This window comes from Camelina sativa, chromosome 9, assembly GCF_000633955.1.
Source record: "Camelina sativa cultivar DH55 chromosome 9, Cs, whole genome shotgun sequence".
NCBI lineage: Eukaryota > Viridiplantae > Streptophyta > Magnoliopsida > Brassicales > Brassicaceae > Camelina > Camelina sativa.
In genome coordinates, this window is record NC_025693.1 from 15,531,096 (window position 1) to 15,550,904 (window position 19,809).

General features: G+C 36.6%; 2 protein-coding genes across 2 annotated transcripts; both read left to right on the top strand.

Annotated features, from left to right (window-relative positions):
- LOC104711074 lies at positions 3,382–6,766 on the top strand. The gene is made up of 8 exons (XM_010427746.1): positions 3,382–3,484; positions 4,071–4,098; positions 4,310–4,472; positions 4,582–4,754; positions 5,004–5,283; positions 5,377–5,525; positions 6,204–6,369; positions 6,450–6,766. Exons 1-7 carry the CDS (start codon positions 3,437–3,439, stop codon positions 6,359–6,361), a joined length of 999 nt encoding a protein of 332 aa, XP_010426048.1. The 5' UTR covers positions 3,382–3,436; the 3' UTR covers positions 6,362–6,369; positions 6,450–6,766.
- Positions 13,357–15,573, top strand: LOC104711076 (exocyst complex component EXO70A1-like). Its single transcript, XM_010427747.2, has one exon. It carries the CDS (start codon positions 13,508–13,510, stop codon positions 15,326–15,328), a length of 1,821 nt encoding a protein of 606 aa, XP_010426049.1. The 5' UTR covers positions 13,357–13,507; the 3' UTR covers positions 15,329–15,573.

Sequence of the window (19,809 nt, forward strand, 5' to 3'; positions counted from 1 at the left end):
GCCACCAAGAGGGTATCGATCGACACCCCTCCACGAACGCGACAAAGCTTATCCAAAACTGATGCTCCAAGTCAGAAACCTGTTCCCAAACAGAAGAGTCACCAATCCACACTCCAGAGCCCTCAGGTAAGGCCAAGGTATGCATCTCCTTCTCCTAAACTTCCTCCTATCATCAACAAGAATTTCAAAGAGATAAAAAATGTTTTCCAGTTAACCAAGCCACGAGATTATCGTAGAGCGCTTGTTTCTTCTATTGATGATTTTGCAGGACAGAAAAGATACCCTCCCATACCTAAATCCCGCCCTGGTCCTATTCCTAACATCCTTGGCAGACCTCATGCACCTAAAGCTTATACACCACCTTGGATGAAGAGGACTTCAATGCCATGTTCTGCTCCTCCGGATGCCTGAGCTCCAACACAGTCAAGCTAATGACTGAAAACAAGCGCTTAGTGGGAGGCAACCCACTGGTAGGTTTTTCTTTTTCTTTTGATTTTGATTTTTATTTATTTTATTTTTATTTTTGCTTTCCTCTTACTTGATAACACTGGGGACAGTGTTGTTTAAGTCTGGGGGAGGTTAGTTACTAACTATGATTTCTGTTTTTGAGTTTCAGTTGTGTCAGTCAAAACCATAAAGTTTGAGTCAAATTTTTCAAAATTTTTCTTTTTGTCTTTGGGAATTATGATCTTGACCAGTGATTTCTCTTATTTGGCTAACACTCTAATGATTACTTGTTTATGCTTGACCACAGAACTGAAGCTTAGAAAGACTATGAGCCTTATCAACGATCCTGAAAGCCCTTATTCAATGGATATCTCATTGATCTAACGTTGTCTCAACTTTTATCAGGATTTTAACTAGACTTAATCTCTTCTTTGGGGTTGGAAATCAGTGGACTAGACTTCTTCTTCAGGCCATACAAGACAGTGCAATTTTTCAAAGTATGTCTCCCCTCTCTTTACCCTTCAGTGCTTAAAAAAAAAAAAAGATCAGAAAAAAAAGGATAAAAGATGAGATGATTTTGATCAGTTTAGAGAGGTAGGTAAATTACCTGTGACCTCGTTATTCTATTCTTGAGTCAAATGATCACACAAAGCTTGACAGCGAGGGGTAGGTAAATTACCGATGACCCCGGTATTCGCTTACACCTTTGATTAAGAAAAAAAAGAAAAGAAAAAAATTTGGAAGAGAGAAAAGGGAGAGGAAAGGAGATGTAAGAAGAAAGTCTTGGCCTGAAAAGAGTCTATATGCCACTGTTCGATACATCCAAGGTAAGAACTCACCTGTACTTGCTTTAATTTATATAATGAGATGACAATGGAGATTTCAGAGATTCCAAAGGATTGGGGGATTTGAGTAAGGAATGTTGATGCTTATCATGGTTGAGTATAAGAAGTAAGTTCTTGAGTTAGGTAAATGAAGAGTGCGAATAAGAATTATCATGCAGTTGAGTGAATTCTATGTTTTCAAACCTCTTTCACAGGTCTAAGTTTATGTTTTGCTTGAGGAAAAGCAAAGGCTAAGTCTGGGGGAGTTGATATATCATGGTTTTTGTGGTTTTTAACCATGATATAAGGAGTCTTTTAGAGACTTTTGATTTGTTTTCTAGGATATTTTTGAGTCTTTACAGGTTTTCTAGGATTTTGGCATGAAAGGAGCAAAATAGAGCAATTTGGATCATCTTGGAGCATCAATTCGGAGGAAATCAATTTGGAGTCTGATCCTATGAGGAGCATCGACCGACACCACCAAGAGGGCATCGATCGACACCCCTCTCTGCCAACTCAAGACCCAAGTTTTGGAAGTTTTACAATTCTTCCCCAAAGTATTCCATAATTGCAACACAAGTCCCTGACGTGTTTTAAGACATATAAATAGTGTTTTTAGGTTTTCCAAACCATTAAGTTTTATTCTATCAAGTTTTATTTTTCCTGCAACCCTGAGAGATTTTTGAAAGCTTTTGGAGAGAAAGAGATCAGATCTGCTTTATAGAGAAGAATTCTTGAACTCCCTCTTACTCTTTTAATATATATTGCTTATTATTCAGAATTATGTTTTGTTCTTCATTGAATATGTCTGAGTAGTTTGCTTGTTAGGTTTAGGGTTTTTCACAGGGATTTTATGAATTATTAGATCTGATTATTTAGGATTCATTATCTATCTAGATCTCCATCTTAGGTTGTTCTTCATATTAATCCTTGATTGGCCATCTAGAATTAATACCCTAAGAAAATAAATTGATATGAGAATATAATTGATTTTCCTGATAAAACCTTTTGATGAGCAAAATTATTTCTTGCAAAGAGATTTGATTTAATAATTTTGTGAACAATCTAAACCTGATTTTATTGCTGATTTTTAACCTAGAATTTTACAAAGAGATTTGGATTTTCTGGTTTTAAATTTAGATATTATTTGCAGTGAGAACTGAATTAATTTACAAAAGTGTTTACAGTTCTAGATCTGTTCTTAATTGCTTGAATCCTATTTATTGATTGATTTAATATTTCATAATTTCCTGAGAAATTCCCTAGGCCTAGCTTTTTGATTTTCTGAATTTACAACAACTTTTATTTAATATTTTGCATTGCTTTTATTTTAATTCAATTTAATCTGTTTAGCATAATTATAAAACTCTATAATTTATTGTGTAGACTTGAGTCTTTGTGGAATTCGACCCCTAAATATTACAGTGATATCTTAATTTGAGAGAGTAGCTCAGAGTTAAATTTGAGAATATCAAAACACTATATTAAAATAATTCTGGCGCTAAAGTCATAGAAGGACTTAATCAAAATCTATTTTAAACTGAAACTGATGCTTAAGAAATACCAGACACAAACAAATGTCTTTTTGAACTGAGACTATTGCTTAATATATATCAGACTCAAACAAAAATATTTTTAAAACCCCAACTATTGGCTTTATAAATATGAGACTGTAATTCACATATGACGTGTTCATTCATAGAGCCTAATTAGTGTATGAAACTATAGTTTTTTTTTTTTTTTCCTTTTCTACATTTTTTGTTCAAGCAAGAACTGTATTGTTTATTGTTGATATTGTGTAAAAATTGTAATGCTATTTTGTTATTATATGAAACGTAGACGTGTGTAACTATATTATTAAGTCTTTGTTTCAAAAGCTTTATTTTGTAAAAGGTTTTATATTTAAATAAATCAAAACGCGCCAAAAGTCATAATTACCATGTACATACAAAAGTCTTTTTTTATTATTATACAAAAGTCTTTTTTTAAACTAAACCTATTGTTTATTAAATATTTGACTCAATTACAAGTCTTTTTTAAACTGAACTATTTCTTAATAAATAAGAGATTCAGACAAAGAGTTTTGTGATATTTTCCAAGACGGATCTAAACGTGCTTATTGACTTATTCTGAAGGTTTTATTTTTCCCACCATTTCTCCAAGTCATGGCAGAAGAGACGAAAGGGATGACCTCCGAGATCGGATCACATCAGGTTCAAATAACTTAACTGAACTTTTCTATTTCCGTAAATTTTGCGATGATCCGTATATTTTTCATTGGGTTGACTTTTTTGTTGTTGTAATTTTCGCAATGTATGATGAATTATGAGGGTGTATACTAAGGGTGTATACATTGATTTTGAAATAACATGTTTTATCCTTGGATTTGGATCCTTCTATTTTACACTTTCAAATCCATACAAATCCATTTAAAACATAATATGGATTTTGAAATTCAAAAACAAATCATTAAATGAATAACATGGGATTTGAACAAGTATTTGTAAATCATAGAACCAATAACACATAATTTTGATAAGTATTTTAAAATCAATGATTGAATAACACATGATTTTTGGTTGGATTTCTAAATCCATTAAAATCATAGAACCAATAACCCCCTCTAAAACATAGTTGTATATTATAATGATATTGTTGAACCGTCGTCAAAGTGAATAAACGCAAGTGCACAATCTCCGATGAGTCTTTTTGAGTCGTTTCTTCTGAAATAACTCATATATTGATCAGTGTTTAACTTTTTATTTTCTTTCCTTTTTCTGATTTTCCATTTGAATACAGGAGGATCATGTTTCTGGTATAGACAAAGGTGCGGTATCGTTGATGTAATTACCAAAAAGATGGAGAACATAAATAGAAAGTTATATAATTTTTTTTTGTCTAACTAGAAAATAGAAAGTATCATAAGAAAATCTTATGTAAAGATAAATAGAATCGTAATTGAAGTTGTAAGATCTTAACCACGGGAAACTTTATAACCACGGGAAAATCTTAACTAACAACGAAACTAACTTTTAAAGGGTCGCAAAAACACGAGAAGCTCAAGATACCTTTACATGCATATTGGAGAGTACGTCGTCCAGCAACTTACAGCATCACGTTCGACACTTATGCCAAAATGGCGGAGCTGGTAAAGGATGGATATTACGAGTCCCTTCCTTTCACTTCCGGTGGATATACTTGGTACGTCATTCACGTCAAGACCATTACAACTTCAAATTTTGGTATATTATATTATATGTCTATAATTGTATCCCTACTCTTTTGTTTTTGTTTAAATAAATATTAAAAGGACGTTCAAATTCTACCCAAACGGAAACAAGGGGGAAGGCGCAGTGCCAGGATGGGTTTCGGTTTACACAAAAATCGATACCTCAATCTTCGTCACAAACCCACAAGATGTGTATGCGGATATCAAGTTCTTCGTCTTCGACGGTTTCCATAAAATCTATTATACACACCAAGGTACGTAGGAACTTGATTTATTAGAAGGATCAATACATTGGTACGTAAAACTAATTGTTTTTTTCCACAAAATATATCCAAGTGATGCAATCATGCAAGTCTAACTAATGGCCGTTACTATGTTTTTCTCAACTCTATTGGTCATGACCACATACATTTAATGTCTATTCTTTTTGGTTAATGAGAAATTGATCGATTTAAGGCTCCTATATAGGAAAGTTTCTCAAAATAGTTTTTTTTTGGCTATAGAAAGTGAGCCAGTAAGGTTTGATAATGAAAATTCGGAGTGGGGAGTGGCGAATTTTCTGACCACGGGATGTTTCGTCGACGGAGCGTCGGTATTTATTTACGACGGAGGGAAATGTCAAGTTGGAATAGATATCTTCGTTGATCAAAGCTACCAGAGGGAAGTTTTCTCTTATGACGAAAACGTCACCAACCCCATTTTCACTTGGAACATCACCAATTTCTCTACCCTCTATCATAACTCTTACACATCCAATACGTTTTCTTCTGGAAACAGAAACTGGTGACTCCCTCTCTCTCGCTCTCTCTTTACACACCTACACTCTCTGATATATAGCTAAATGTTTGTTAATTTGATGGGTTTAATGAATATTAGGGTTTTGAAAGTGTATCCAAATGGATATGGTGTTGGAAAGGATAAATATTTGTCACTCTTCCTGATGAGTGAGAATAATGAAATCAATTACGTTAAAGCCACGCTACGAGTTCTAAACCAAATTACATCCCGCAATGTGGTGAAGCAAGGTGAGTGCATAGTTCTCTTAATATGTTCTTTCATGGCGATATATGTTTCTATTGTGACAACAAGTATAATGTGATATATCCGAGAATGAAAAAGATTTTAATGTATTTTTAAAGAGTTTAATTAACTCTACTTCTACCTAAACTTTTATTCTACACTAGAATTTATTAATCAATCTATTGAGTGACACTAGTATTTAATAGAAACTATAAAATACAAACTTGAATAACACTAGAATTATATGGAAACTTCAATTCATTCAGATTATCATGTTCAACCCCACCCCACCCCATTAAGAGATAAAATAAAAGACAAATGATACCTTTATTTAATATTTTACAAAATATATTATTACAAAGTTATATCAAAGAAATAGTCATTATGAAAGATATATTTTCAATATCATTGCAAAAATTAATTTCTAATATTTTGTTTTGCAATTTATTTCCTATAATCATTTTAATTGAACTAACAAACATGTTCAACCCCACCCTTCCTATAAGATCTGAGTTCGCACAGTTTCGTTTCGGATCCTGCAAACTGGATTTTCAAATCATTTAAAAATTAATGACATTTTTAAAACATTTTTATCTGTGTTATTGTGGAACTAATTATGGTTAATATAATTTTAATTTTAATTGTGTTGCTTTTTTTTTTTTCTTTTTCTTATATATGTTAAGTTGAGGGATGGCCCAATGCAGCAGAAAATGGATGGGGTTTCCAGGAGTTCATAACTCTTGCAGATCTTCAAGATAAATCCAAAGGTTTCGTTGTGAACGATATGCTTCAAGTTCAAGTCGAGATCACGGCCTTCTCTAAACACACTCCGATTAACTAGTGTCTTTGGTGAGCCCAAAAACAACTTATCTAACCTCTTTCACTTTTTACTTTTTTGTTTTTTTCTTAACAATGTCTTTCATGGAAAGCTCAAACCGGAGATCTCTTGAACCTGCTCTAGACGTTTTATCATTAGTGGATCGCCGGAGCCATGTGATGCGAGACCCGCTACCTCTCTTTTGTTTTTATGTCCAAAATAAGAAAGGTTTCTATAAATCTTTCCCCACAATCTACTCTTCTTTTTATCAAAATAAAAAAATTTACTGTTTTGTTTATACTCCATGTGTGTCCAAAATAATAAAGAGTTTTGAAACTCTTTTCCACATTGTGTGATTATCCATCCAATTGTTTCTAAATCGTAGTACTGTATATATAATAAGACTATTACAAAAAAAAATTCGATTAAGGTGACTATTGGACATGAACTTCATTTTTTAACTCTGAATGAATGAGTTCCTCTTTAAATATGTATATTCGACAAAGTAAATACGTCATCTACAAATTAATTAGGCTTGGACATTTGGGTGTTCGGGTCGGAGTCGGGTTCAGATAATTCGGGTTCAGGTTTTTCGGGTTTACGAATATAAGATCCGAACAGGTGTTCATATAATTTCGGGTCGGGTTAGGTTCGGTTTCTATCGGGTTTGGATTATTTGGGTATTGACTTTAAGAAACCTGTAATATATCCAAAATATATTCGGTTATGGATAGTACCTACTCAAACATATCCAAAGTACCCACAAAAACCTGAAATGTACCCACAAAACCCAAAAAACCTTAAATATAACTGTACAAACAGTTGTATAATCTAACAAATTCAATAAGAAACAATGAACTAAATGAAACTGAGCATACCATGTCTCGCAAAACAAATGAAACAGAAACTGAGCATACCATGTCTCGCAAAACAATTAAAACACATACCATGTCTCGCAAAATAAGCATCCCAACAAAGAAAAACATGACTTAAAATCTTTAAAAAATGAAACTGGTAATGATAAACTGATAATACTTGTCTAGTGAAAGAAAAAAGAAAGAAACAAAGAAAGAAGAATCATCCCAGCATGTCAGCCTTTAACACATTATCCATAGATCATGACCAGTTACATCAAACCAAACATTTTTAAAACTAAAACTCACTTGAAAGAACAAAACTAATACTTGTCTAGTGAACTTACCGCCGAGTATAATGTCTCCTCATGAGTCTTTGGGTCCTAGTTGTTTTCATTTTGAAACTCTGAAAACAAACAACAAATGTTACTTAACCGTTAACACTGAAAAAAAAAACAGAGGTTTTACAAACTTAAACGTAAATGTAAAACTTACCTTTCTGAAGAATATCAAATAGTTCAATATCAGCATGATATGTGAGTTTGCAAGGCAATCTTTTTCATTAATTTTCATATCTTGTTTCATCCATTGCTCAGTGCACATCAACACCTCCAACATGTAATGAGTTAAACAGCTCCTATGAGGCTCAATGATTCGACCACTAGTGTTGAAAGCACTTTCAGAGGCGACAGAGGACACTTGCATTGCAAAAACATCATTTGCAATTTCAGATAAAACAGGGAACTTCTGACTGTTGAGTCTCCACCAAGACAAAACATCCCATTCTATTCCAGGAAGGGTTTTAGGAGTCTCTATAGCATCCTTGAGATAAATATCCAACTCATCCTTTGTTTCATCATCAAGTCCATTTTCCTTCCTTAACCATTTCAGCGTAAGCATTGTCCATCCTTTCAAACTCAGATATTTCTTCTGCAAAGTCACTTGAGACTGATTCAAATATAAACCGATCTTGTGTAGCACCAGGAGAAGATGGAATCGATTGAGATGATTGTGTGCTTGATCTTTTGTGGTTGACACTATACTCCTTGAACATATCTTTCATGACAACATGAACAAATGTGCACATACCCTTAGCTTCTTGACTATCTTTTCCATAGAGTTTGTCAAAGCACATCTTAGCAAACTGCATTTTCTGTCTAGGGTCGAACACACTAGCAACAATCAACATCTTGTTAATATTCTTGATCCCTTCCCAATACTTAGTAAAGTTCTCTCTCATTTCAGTCGCCATTTTGCTTAGATCACTATCATAGCTATTGCTCAAAGTCGTGAGATTCTTCTCTATAGTGACAATTTCACCATAACACTTGTACGAACAAGTCTTAGTCGAAGCTGAGACAACCAAAGTAGCAGTGTAGAACAAGCCAAGAAACTTCACTAACCTCTCTATTGCCCTCCAAACCGTGTAAGAAGGTGGTCCTTTCCGTTTCACCCCATTATCAAGTTCCATGAAGTAGTCATTATATAACTTTTCTTCATCCTCCATCTTCTGGAAAGCATAGTCAACATCAAGTATGTAGAATTCCACCTTGTCTTCATATCCATTGGCAAACTCCCCCTAGTCATCTTCCCTGAAACAACCTTTTGCTCAAATGAGTCACATCTTAGACCTGAAGACCGAACATACTGCACTCCATTGCGAACAGCTGCCATATTATCACCCACTTCAGACAAACCATCCCTAACAATCAAGTTGATGATATGAGCACAACACCTCATGTGCAAGTAAGTCCCATCTAACACTAAAGAATCATGCCTCAATAACTTAAATTCTTCAACAAACTTCTTCAATCCAGTACTGTTGGCAGTTGCATTGTCGACTGTGATGGTGAATAACTTCTCTATGCCCCAATCAGCAAGACATTCAAGTAAAACCTTTGATATTGTGTTGCTCTTGTGATCCGTGATATACTTAAATCCAAGAATCAATTTCCTTAAGCACCATTCTGCATCCACAAAATGCACAGTCATCACCATGTAACTAGCTCGTGTAACATTAGCAGTCCATATGTCAGTAGTAAGAGACACTCTATGCTGCTGAGAAGATAGCCAAGCCTTCAAAGATGCTTTCCTGGCCAGATACATCTGAATTATATCTCTATTAGCTGTTCTTCTTAAATGAGGCTTGAATAAATTACACTTGTTGCAGAAGTGTTTCCATGCCAGACACTCAATAAACGCAAGTGGCAATTCTGCCAAAACAAGCATTTCATTTTAAGCCTCTCGGAAGACACTCTCTGTTATTCTTCCATCTTGCAGCTTTCCATCATTACTAATAACAACTTGTGTCTGACGCCCTTTCCATGCCTTGTACGGTTTACATGTATCCAAATGCTTCTTCAAGTTTGAAGTCCCTTGATTAGTTGGACATACAAGGGACTTCTTGCAATAGTGACAATTACCCAGATTCGGATTCTTCTCTTGTCTTGTGAAATGGTTCCAGACTTCAGACCATTGAACAGGTACCTTCTTAGGTTTACCACCATCATCATCACCTCGTGGAGCTTCTTTCCTCTCCCCTTTACTTTTATCAATCGGCGGAGGAGTCTTACACCTATCTCCTTGTCCTTGTGTGTTCTCATCATTGGCGTTGTGGTTGTTCAAAGAATCCATCTACTGCAGTTGAAAGATAATCAGATTAAATCATTTAAACATGTATGAATAACAGCTCTGCAACAACATCACACAACATTACATTCAAAGCAAAAAAAAAAAAAAAATTATATTTAGAGACATCAAAGTCGACAAATCAAACCGTTTGATCTAATAAACAATGCATAAGAATCACACTTGAAATTCACACAAGATCAGAGTAGTAGTAGCAGCAGCAACAAAAGTCTGAAACTTCAGATTCGATTTATCTCTCTAGCTAAGAACTATAACACTAGCAAGCATTCCCATTCCCTGTTAATTAAAAAATCGACACTCCACTTCAGATTCGATTTATCTCTCTAGCTAAGAACTATAACACTAGCAAGCATTCCCATTCAGATTCGATTTTACTACTCACAATATAAGCTTTATATGAATAACAGCTCTGCTACTCACGATACTACTCATTTACATAGCATTTGAAAAAGCAAACAATTAAGTTATGCATCTAAAGTTCTAAATTAACAGCTATGAACAAAACAAAGAAGAGAATTTGACCCAAAAAATCAAATTCAATGTGAATCAAACAAATACAAATTCGACCAAAAAAAACCAAGTACAAAAATAGTATCAATTAATCAACAGAGTTTCAGACATAAACAAATCAATAATTAAAAAAAAAAAAAAAGAGAATGAAGCTTACAATTAAGCTTGCCTGATCGACTTCTAGCTCCCTATGATCAGAGAACCCAACGATGAAGCTAACAACGGACTTAGGTTTTGGGGATGGGTTTTGGTTTATAAAACCAAAAGATTCTTGAAATCGGACAAAATCAGGCAAGTTTGACATGGTTATGATTTTTTAGGAAGATTCACAAGGATTCGGAGAGGGAGAATAAGGCAAACGGTTTTATGAAATCAAATCATATGCGATGCGATAGGGATAAGGTGAATATGCTGTATAATTATCCTCGGGTATAAACAGGTATCGTCGGTTCCTCGGGTTTGGTTCAAGTAATACTCGATACCCGTGGTTATTTGGAAACGAAAACCGATTGATTATTTATACAGAATCGGTTTGGGTCGAGTTCGGGTTTTTTGGATCGAGTACAGGTTCGGGTCTTCGGGTTCGGTTTATTTACCCAGGCCTAAAATTAATGTTATAGAACCGGGGGAAAAGAGAAGACTAAAATGTGTATGTCTATCTTTAAATTTTTTTTTCAAAATGTATATATGTCTATCATCTGTCTTTTGTATATTTATTATATTTTAGAATTTAGAATATTGTATCGAGTATACACACTTTTGATCCACTCCCCTCACCAAAATTTCTCAACAACTACATAAATTCTAACCAGACACATATATCGTTCCTAATCCATAACACCCGTGTCTGTATATTACATGGCTCATGCATTTTAATCACTCTCCTATCTCAAATCAGATATAGAAATGACTTCTTTCAAAAGGATTTTGCAACCACTCTCACTTCTCTTATTAACTCTGTTCCTCACTTCCGTTACTTCCGGCCGTTACCTAATCGACTTCGATCCTGTTCCGTCATCTGCCAGCACCCCATTGGAAACTGACTCCAATTGTACCAGTGCTAGCCTTTCGTTAGGTTACAACGTCCCTTTGACCAGTAACAAAACGACGTCTGATCAATCGAGAGCCGTCGTACAAATGTCCGACATAATCGGATGATAATCTCGTATATAGGTACAATACAACACCGTAAAATTGTCGATTAATATATACAAAATACAAATTATAGAATTGTTTATGTTACAATACTAGATATTCACCCGCGATACACCGCGGACTATTTTTTAATAAAAAAAAACGTAATTTGTTTTATAGATTAACTATATATATAACTAATGTTTAATTTGTATTTTTTTTAAATGTGCAATCCTACAAATATAGATATATTAGTTAGTATAAAAATTAGAAAGTATTTTGTTAGTTGTATAGAATAGGAATGTTAATATATGTTTTGTTCATATATTTATAGAAAAGTAGATGTTATATTCATAAAATATAAACAAACCAACAAACCAATTGATCCGTGGTTCAACCGGTCCGACTAATTGACCCATCAACCCGAAAGACTTCCGGTTCACCTTCCTGTTTGGTTTTAAAAACATTGTTGTTTATTGATTAGGCCTATTTTTAAGAAATGTTTGTATGGAGAAAATATTGTTTTGTAAAATTAGAAACTTAATATTAATTTAATTAATTATAAACTTAATACTTAATTTTAAAGGGAGTGGTTCCGATTGTTTTAGAAATTTTATTAGGATAGGAAATCTTGTTTCCAAAAATCAAAACTTAATATTAATTAATTAAAATAAAAAAATGTATAATTAAATACATAGATAGTAAATACACATTATAGGATTGATAATAGGGTAAATACACATTATAGGATTGATAATAGGGTTTTCTTTAACCTTACACTATTAAAATGACTTTAATTTCTACATTTATATTCAAATAATTAAGTGTAGAAAGACTACTATTTACGATCAGTTTAATGTAGTATATATTATTTGATGATGTAAAATGAATCGTCGGGTCATATAATTTTTTTTTTTTGAATAATTTTAAATTGTTGGAGGAGGGATTCGATGGGTCATATAAATTAAATAAACGAGATACTTAACTTGTTTCTTTATTTGGTGAAACTTGAAAGTGATGAAACAGGAGTTTTATTAGTTGAAGATTTCCAATTTTCATAGATCGGAGGGGTAAGTCCGCCCACTCAATCCACCAGCTCCTGCCTCCTGTTCGGGACCATTGTGGTTAATTATAATATTCTCAAGGTGTTTTCTTTCGAAAATCTTTTTTAGTTACAGTTTTTGACTTGATCAAAACACAAGATTTGATATATCCTTTCGTGGAATTACTCCAATTGTAAGAACAAAGAAATTACGAGTTTCTAATGACCACAATCCAAGATCAAAAGTACTGAGCTTACAACAAAAATATACGAGTTGTTTTTGTTAAAAATGTACAGAACCAACGATATATACACACAAAGAATCTACTTGGTAACATTAAAATGGTGTTAACTAACTGAAAAATAAACCTTTTAAATTCTAAATTGTCTCATCTTACATTGTAATACATGTTGAAAGTGAAAACATGGATGACTGTCTTTTTAAAGAGTATTGGTTAAAAATGATGCCGTTGTCAACTTGCTATATACTTAGCGGTCCCTTGACTTGCCTACACGACAACAACCTTGTGAACGACTTCACTTTTACAAGTGTGGTCCGTGATTTGTTAAGTACTTTAAGTGCAATGTTCGAATCACCCTAATTTTTTAAATATATAAATGAAAAAGAAAGAATAAAACAGCTAACTATAAACACTTTACACGTGCGAATTTGTAATATCAATGTTTGTAATATTTAGAAATACCGTAATACAATAGTTGACGTTAAAGAAATATAAAAACTAGTTGTACTTGGTCACACTCCACTACTAAAAAAGGATTCAAGGAGCTTTTGTTTCTGTCTTTCTGATATGCCTCATTTTACCCAATAATGAAGGAACCCGTCATTCCACTTGTATAGAGTAACATATACATTTCATTTTATATGATATCCTGATATTGTCTTTACATCTTTTGTAACCGTCTTCTCACCTTATCTTCTTCGGTTAAATCAAAAGTGTCTTCACTAATTAGGAAAGAGAAATGGGAAAACATTTATTCCGATCATCGTCTCCTCCTCCACCGGCGAAACCAAAGCCTCACCACACACTCGTAGACTCAGTAATGGAGGAGTACGAGTTCGAAGTCCAGTCTCTAATAACCAAATGGACTTCGCCAGAGTCTATTGATCAGTTTCTCTTCTCCTCAAGTAGCCACCAAGAAGCAGAGCAGTTCGTACGAGCCGTAAAGAACTTGTATAACTCAATGAACTGTCTAGTTTCCGTTACACCGGAGTCAATAAACCTTAGCCGTGGACAAAACGTGATGAAGACGGCGATGAAGCTTCTAGAATCAGAGTTCTGCCGCGTGTTAAAGGAGAATAGAGAGTATCTAGATCCTGAATGCGTCTCTATTCGTTCATGGAACTCATCAAGGTTCAGCGTTTCTACTCCGAGTACTATTTCTGATTCCAATGGCACCAACGAAGGTTACTTCGCCGACGAGCATAGATTCTCCGGAGGAGACCCTAACGCGATGGATGATCTAAAAATTATCGCTGAGTGTATGATTTCAACAGGACACGTCAAGGAATGCGTTAGGGTTTACAAATCCGTACGTAAATCTATTGTGGATGCGACGCTACACAGTTTGGGAGTGGAGAGGTTGACTCTACGTCAGATACAAAAACTGAACTGGAAGGTTCTTGAAACAAAGATCAAGCCATGGCTCCGGGGAGTAACGTTAGCGGTTCGGTCTCTGTTTTACGGGGAAAAGATTCTTGCTGAACACGTTTTCTCTAACTCCTCCATCTCGGAGTCCTCTTTCACTGAGATCACTCAAGAAGGTGCTTTTACCTTGTTTGGTTTCCCTGAAAATGTAGGAAAATTCAAGAAACTAACGTCTGAGAAAATGTTTCGCATTCTTGATATGTACGAAACCCTAACCAATCTATCTTCAGACATCGAATCGATCTTTACCTTCGATTCAAACTCCGTCATCAAATCTCAGGTCGCTGGATCCCTCGCGAAGCTCAGCGAAGCCGTTAGATCAATGATGTCAGACTTCGAAACGGCGATTGAGAAAGAATCATCCAAGAAACCAGTAAACGGGGGTGGGATACACCCGCTTACACGCTACGTTATGAATTATCTCACTTTCCTAGCTGATTACAGTGACTCCATAGCTGTGATCTTCGAGGACTGGAAGATTAGTGTATCATCTCCGTTGCCTAAAACTCTGTTTCCTTGCGGCAGAGGTTATGAAGCTAAACCGGAGGATCTGTACTCTTCTCCGGTCTCCGTACGCATGGCTTGGGTGATTCTTCTTACTCTATGTAAATTAGACGGCAAGGCTCAGCCGTTTAAGGATATTGCTTTGTCTTATCTCTTCCTCGTTAACAACCTCAACTACATTGTCGTTAAGGTTCGAGCTTCGAAACTGAAGCTTCTCCTCGGTGTTGAGTGGGTGGCGAGTCATGAGGCTAAGGTAAAACAGTTTATTGTAAAGTTTGAGAAGCTTGCGTGGGGGAAAGTGTTGACGTCACTCCCGGAGGATCCGACGGCGGAGATGTCATCGGAGGAAGCAAGTGGTCATTTAGTGAGTTTTAACATTGAGTCTGAATTGGCGTACCGGAGACAAATTTCGTGGGTTGTACCGGATTCGAAACTCAGGGATAAGATTAAAATCGGGTTGTCTCGGAAGATTATTCCGGTTTACGCTGAGCTCTATAACCGGGTTGGTTTGTTTAAGGACAAAGAGATGTTTAGTGAGTTAATTGTCAGATATACCCCTGATGATTTGGGAAATTATCTCTCGGATCTTTACTTTGTGACCAAGGACTCAGTGAGTGTTTCATCAAAATGATGAACAGCCGTTTGGAGAACTTTTGATCTTGTGATAATTACTTTTGTAGATTGTTATCTTTTTATTTCATTTTAGAAATCTTTATTTTTGCATGAGGTTTGTTGTTGTAGTGGAGTGATTGATTTACTATTTTTAGGTTTTTACCCTACGTGATTAGCTCAGCTGTGCCTAATCATAAAGTTGTGGTTTTTTATCCACTTTTTTTTCTTGCAAATAATGTAAAGTTGATTTTATTCGCTTTTCTACCAATAAAATATTCGAGTTTGGATATGACATCCAAGATTTGTGGGGATGCATACAGTATAATCATGACTTGTGAAACAACTTGTGAAATTTTACCAAAAAATATAAAATCATATTCATATGATTAAATCTTTTAACACATACCTTTTCATTGCGTAATTTGATTCTCACTCTGTGATCTCTAGTGTAGTGCGTGCTTTTGATGATGACTTTTGGCAGTTTTAGTTTGGAGCAGAGAACACAGGGCAATTCATATCATTGTTCAATGGCCAAAAAAATCAGTGTATGAAATGATGCATATATTTGCCAAACGGCCAAACGTTCAAGTTATGTTTGAGATTTTTCATTATGTTTCTTTGCATTTAATTACATTGTCTTTGAAGTTGTTTTCTATTTGTCAGTAATCAAAGCAGCTACTTAAATTTGATGTATAAACTTCGACATAGATTGTTAAGCTGTCCAATAAGCTTATGTTTCCAAGTTTCCTTTCCTTCAAACTTTTTTCCATTATGATGTATAGTTTTCTTTTTACGTTTGTTAACCAATTCAACTTTTTTTTTTGTAAACAAATGTTAAATTAGATTTCAAAAGAGTATATCGTTTGTACAACAAGTGCAACGGTTAACTTAAAACTGTGACAAAACAGAGAAATGGTTATTCAGTGAGGATCAAATCGTGAAGCCAGCCAGATCTCCAGACCGGTCGTATATCTCGTGTCACCACCGAGCTGGATGGCAAGGAGCTGATTGCGGACAAGGTGGTCAATCCGGTGCATAAGCTGAGCTTGGGAGATGGGAGTAGTGCCGTGACGACGATCATTCCGCTCCCGCCAAAGTGTGTATGTAGCGCACAAGAAAACCCACCATTCGGTCCAGCCAATGATTTGAAGCACAGTCGAGGACAGATTGCCAATCAGTAGAAAACCAAGTGGTATAGATAGGGGAAGCGAGGTCTTCCCAAATACCAGCAGTGAAAACACAAGAAAAGGAGAGGTGATTCCTTGTCTCAATCGCATTGTGACAAAAGACACAAGTAGCATCAGCTCCCCTGTTCCACTGTAACAGCCTATCCCCTGTCGAAAGTTTGTTTTGAACCGCCAACCAAACACAAAAAGAATATTTGGGGGTAGCATGAGGGAACCACACCCCGTTACACCAGCCTACAGCGACTGAATGCGTTCGAATATTATTCCAAGTATCTCGAGTGGAAAACTGTGAGCGAAACACATCATTTTTCTCCTTCCAAAGGACCAAATCTGCTTCAGGCTTACGGGTGGACCATTGTGTGGCTAATTCATCCTCCATTTCATTGAAGTGTGCCGCAAGGTGGCAACGCCGTCGTCGGTCCCAAGCCTCAGCTACCGTGGCAGTGCGACCAATGCCCATGTCAATTGGGCCTCTCTCCTCTGCAAACTCCACTAGTCGTCCCAGGCGTGACCAATGATCAAACCAAAATGATGTCCCCCTACCATCCTTGACAGTATTTTTTTAGAGAAGTTTTGCAACATCCCTATATTTTAAGATCTTCCTCCACATCCAGGATCCTAACTGCGTGACATCAACTGACCAAATAGAAGCATTTTTTAAGCAGCGATTGCTTTACCCATTTAACCCACAACGAATCAGCACACGATATAATACGCCAGATGAGTTTCAAACAACACACATCATTGGCTTCTTTGAGAGAACACAGGCCTAATCCTCCCTCAAACCTTGGCTTACAAACATCCACCCAAGCTACTTTTGCTTTATTAGTGTTAAGATCCGCACCAGACCACAAATAAGCGGAACAGAGCTTCTCCACCGATCGTATACATTCCCTCGAGAGACGATACACAACCATCCAAAAGTTGCAAACACTCCATAACACCGAAGTAATTAAATTGAGCCGGCCAGCATAGGACAGAAAACGGGCTTGCCAAGAGCAAATTTTCTTTTTAACATGCTCAATCAGAGGGAGATAATCAGCGTAGGAGACGTTTAGTGACAAGAGGAAGGCCGAGATATCTAACCGGCAGAGCACCCACAGAAAATGAGAATCAAGCAGCAATCTCTTGATGAACAACATCTGTAACCCCAGCTAAATAAATCGTCGTTTTTTCCATGCTTATTCTTAGCCCTGACCACCTCGCAAAATCATCAAAAACTTGCACAATACCGTCTATTCACTGCACCTTACCATCCGAAAAGATCAGGAGATCATTGGCAAAGCTAAGATGGGTTAAACCAATGTTTTTACAGCGAGGATGGTACCCAATGTGGCGTGAACCAGCAGCGGTATCCAGCTTCTTAGATAGCACATCCATATTAATGACGAATAAATAAGGCGACAGGGAGCATCCTTGCCATAGATGTAGAAACTAGGTTTCTACAATGAATTTGTTTATGGAGGGAAACAAATTCAATAGAGCTATCTCTCTAGAAAATAGATCTAAGCCTTGAAATTAGGAGTAAAGAAGAAGAGCTCGAAAGAACTAGGGTTTGTTGTAAAGAGCAAAAAGAGAACTCGGTTATTGTATTAGATTCTGAATGATTTACAATGGAGAAGTCTCCCTTATTTATACATGTTCAGAGATCTCATAATATATTAACTTTCCTTAACAGACGAAGTGAAATATGGAAAACTGCCCTATTGCTTGAGTCGGCCGCCGCACCGAAGTGGATGTCGGTTCCTTCTTCTCCAAGACTATTCTTTATCCGAACTGATTCCCGAAAACCTAATCGATCCCTTAACCGGATTCCCGGTTAGATAATCAATTAACATTTCTGGTTTAGCTCGGTATGATGGGGGTGCTAAATCCCGCACCAACAATTAGTCCCCCCCAGTTCAGTATATTCGAGATTTAATTCGAATATTTTGAACTATGGAAAGAAAATATCCGATCTAATCCATAAAGTTTTAATTGATTTTATTCAGATCCCCGAATCATCTCACCGCATTCTGTCCAGGCGACACGTGTCGTTTCCGTCACATCCGCTAGCTCGGAATTCGAAGAGTCGCGTAGGTCATCATTACTTTTTCGTAGGGTTGCCGCCCATTCGGCTCTATAAATACGCTTCTACTCTCCTCATTTCTTATTTTTCGCCAACAGCAACAGGTAATCTGCTCCGATCTCTCTTCCGTTTTATTTCGTTATTTTTCTTCCACACTCTCCGAACTCAAGATATGGCGAGCACCTCGGAACCTGCCTCTTCGCCAGAAAGCGAACAATTAATTCGTCGTACTTCCCGACAAAGAACGCTCAACCCTGATCGCTCCGCGCAGATCGGGGAATCAAGTAGATCGGCCTCCGAAGTCCCGCGAAATTTGGTCCGCTGTACAGCAGGAGCCTCTTCTTCGCAGGTGGGCCCAACCTTGCCGTCATCAGTTCGTCACGAGGAAGAAGATCGGTTCGTACCTTTAGGATTTTCGATCGAGGATATCGACCCTTTGTTTGACCACGCAGGACGGATTGGAGGCGAAAAGAGTGTGAGTTCGACCACAACTGTGAACGAAATGCTAAATTCGTGTGGCTTGTTCAATAGCAACGTCACAATTCTGATTCCTCGAGACGACCAACGCCCCTGGAGCCCCCCAGAAGGGTATGTATGCTTGTATGAGGGTTACTTTACCGAGTGTCGCCTCCTATTCCCAATCCCGGAGTTGATTTCAATTTATGCTCAAAGACGGATGATAGCGATCTCGCAGTTCGTACCCGGAGCTATTTGTAACTTCATGGCTGCCTTGACCGTGGCAGCCGAAGTCGGAGTCGAGCTTAAAGTTCAAGCTTTCGAACAGCTATCAAATTTCAAGCTCTCGAAGAGTCCGAATCGCTGGGAAGTGAACATGAGACCGGCTCATAACTTCCTCGTCGGCAAACGAGTGAATAAATTCAAGAAGTATATGAATCAATACTTCTTCGTCCGCGTCGACCAGTATTCATTTGTTAACCCGTTGGGTTTTTACCGGAGAGTGTGGAATGAAAATCCTGGTAGATTTACATTTCTATTATTTCAATTGACTTCGGCACTGCTGACCAGTTTTAACTTTTTCGTGTCTCTGCTTCCAGATCGTCCGTTCTGTGCAACGCGCCTAGCTCCGAACTATATTCTTGTTAGAGACGCTTTGTTAACCGGGAACAATCGTCGGTGGGACTTTATTACCCGTATCCGTGTAGAAACAGCAATGGGCAAAGCTAGAACGAGTTTTCCAAGTTTCGCCAGTTCGCTAGGACGACCTGCCGGATGCCGTGTCATGGA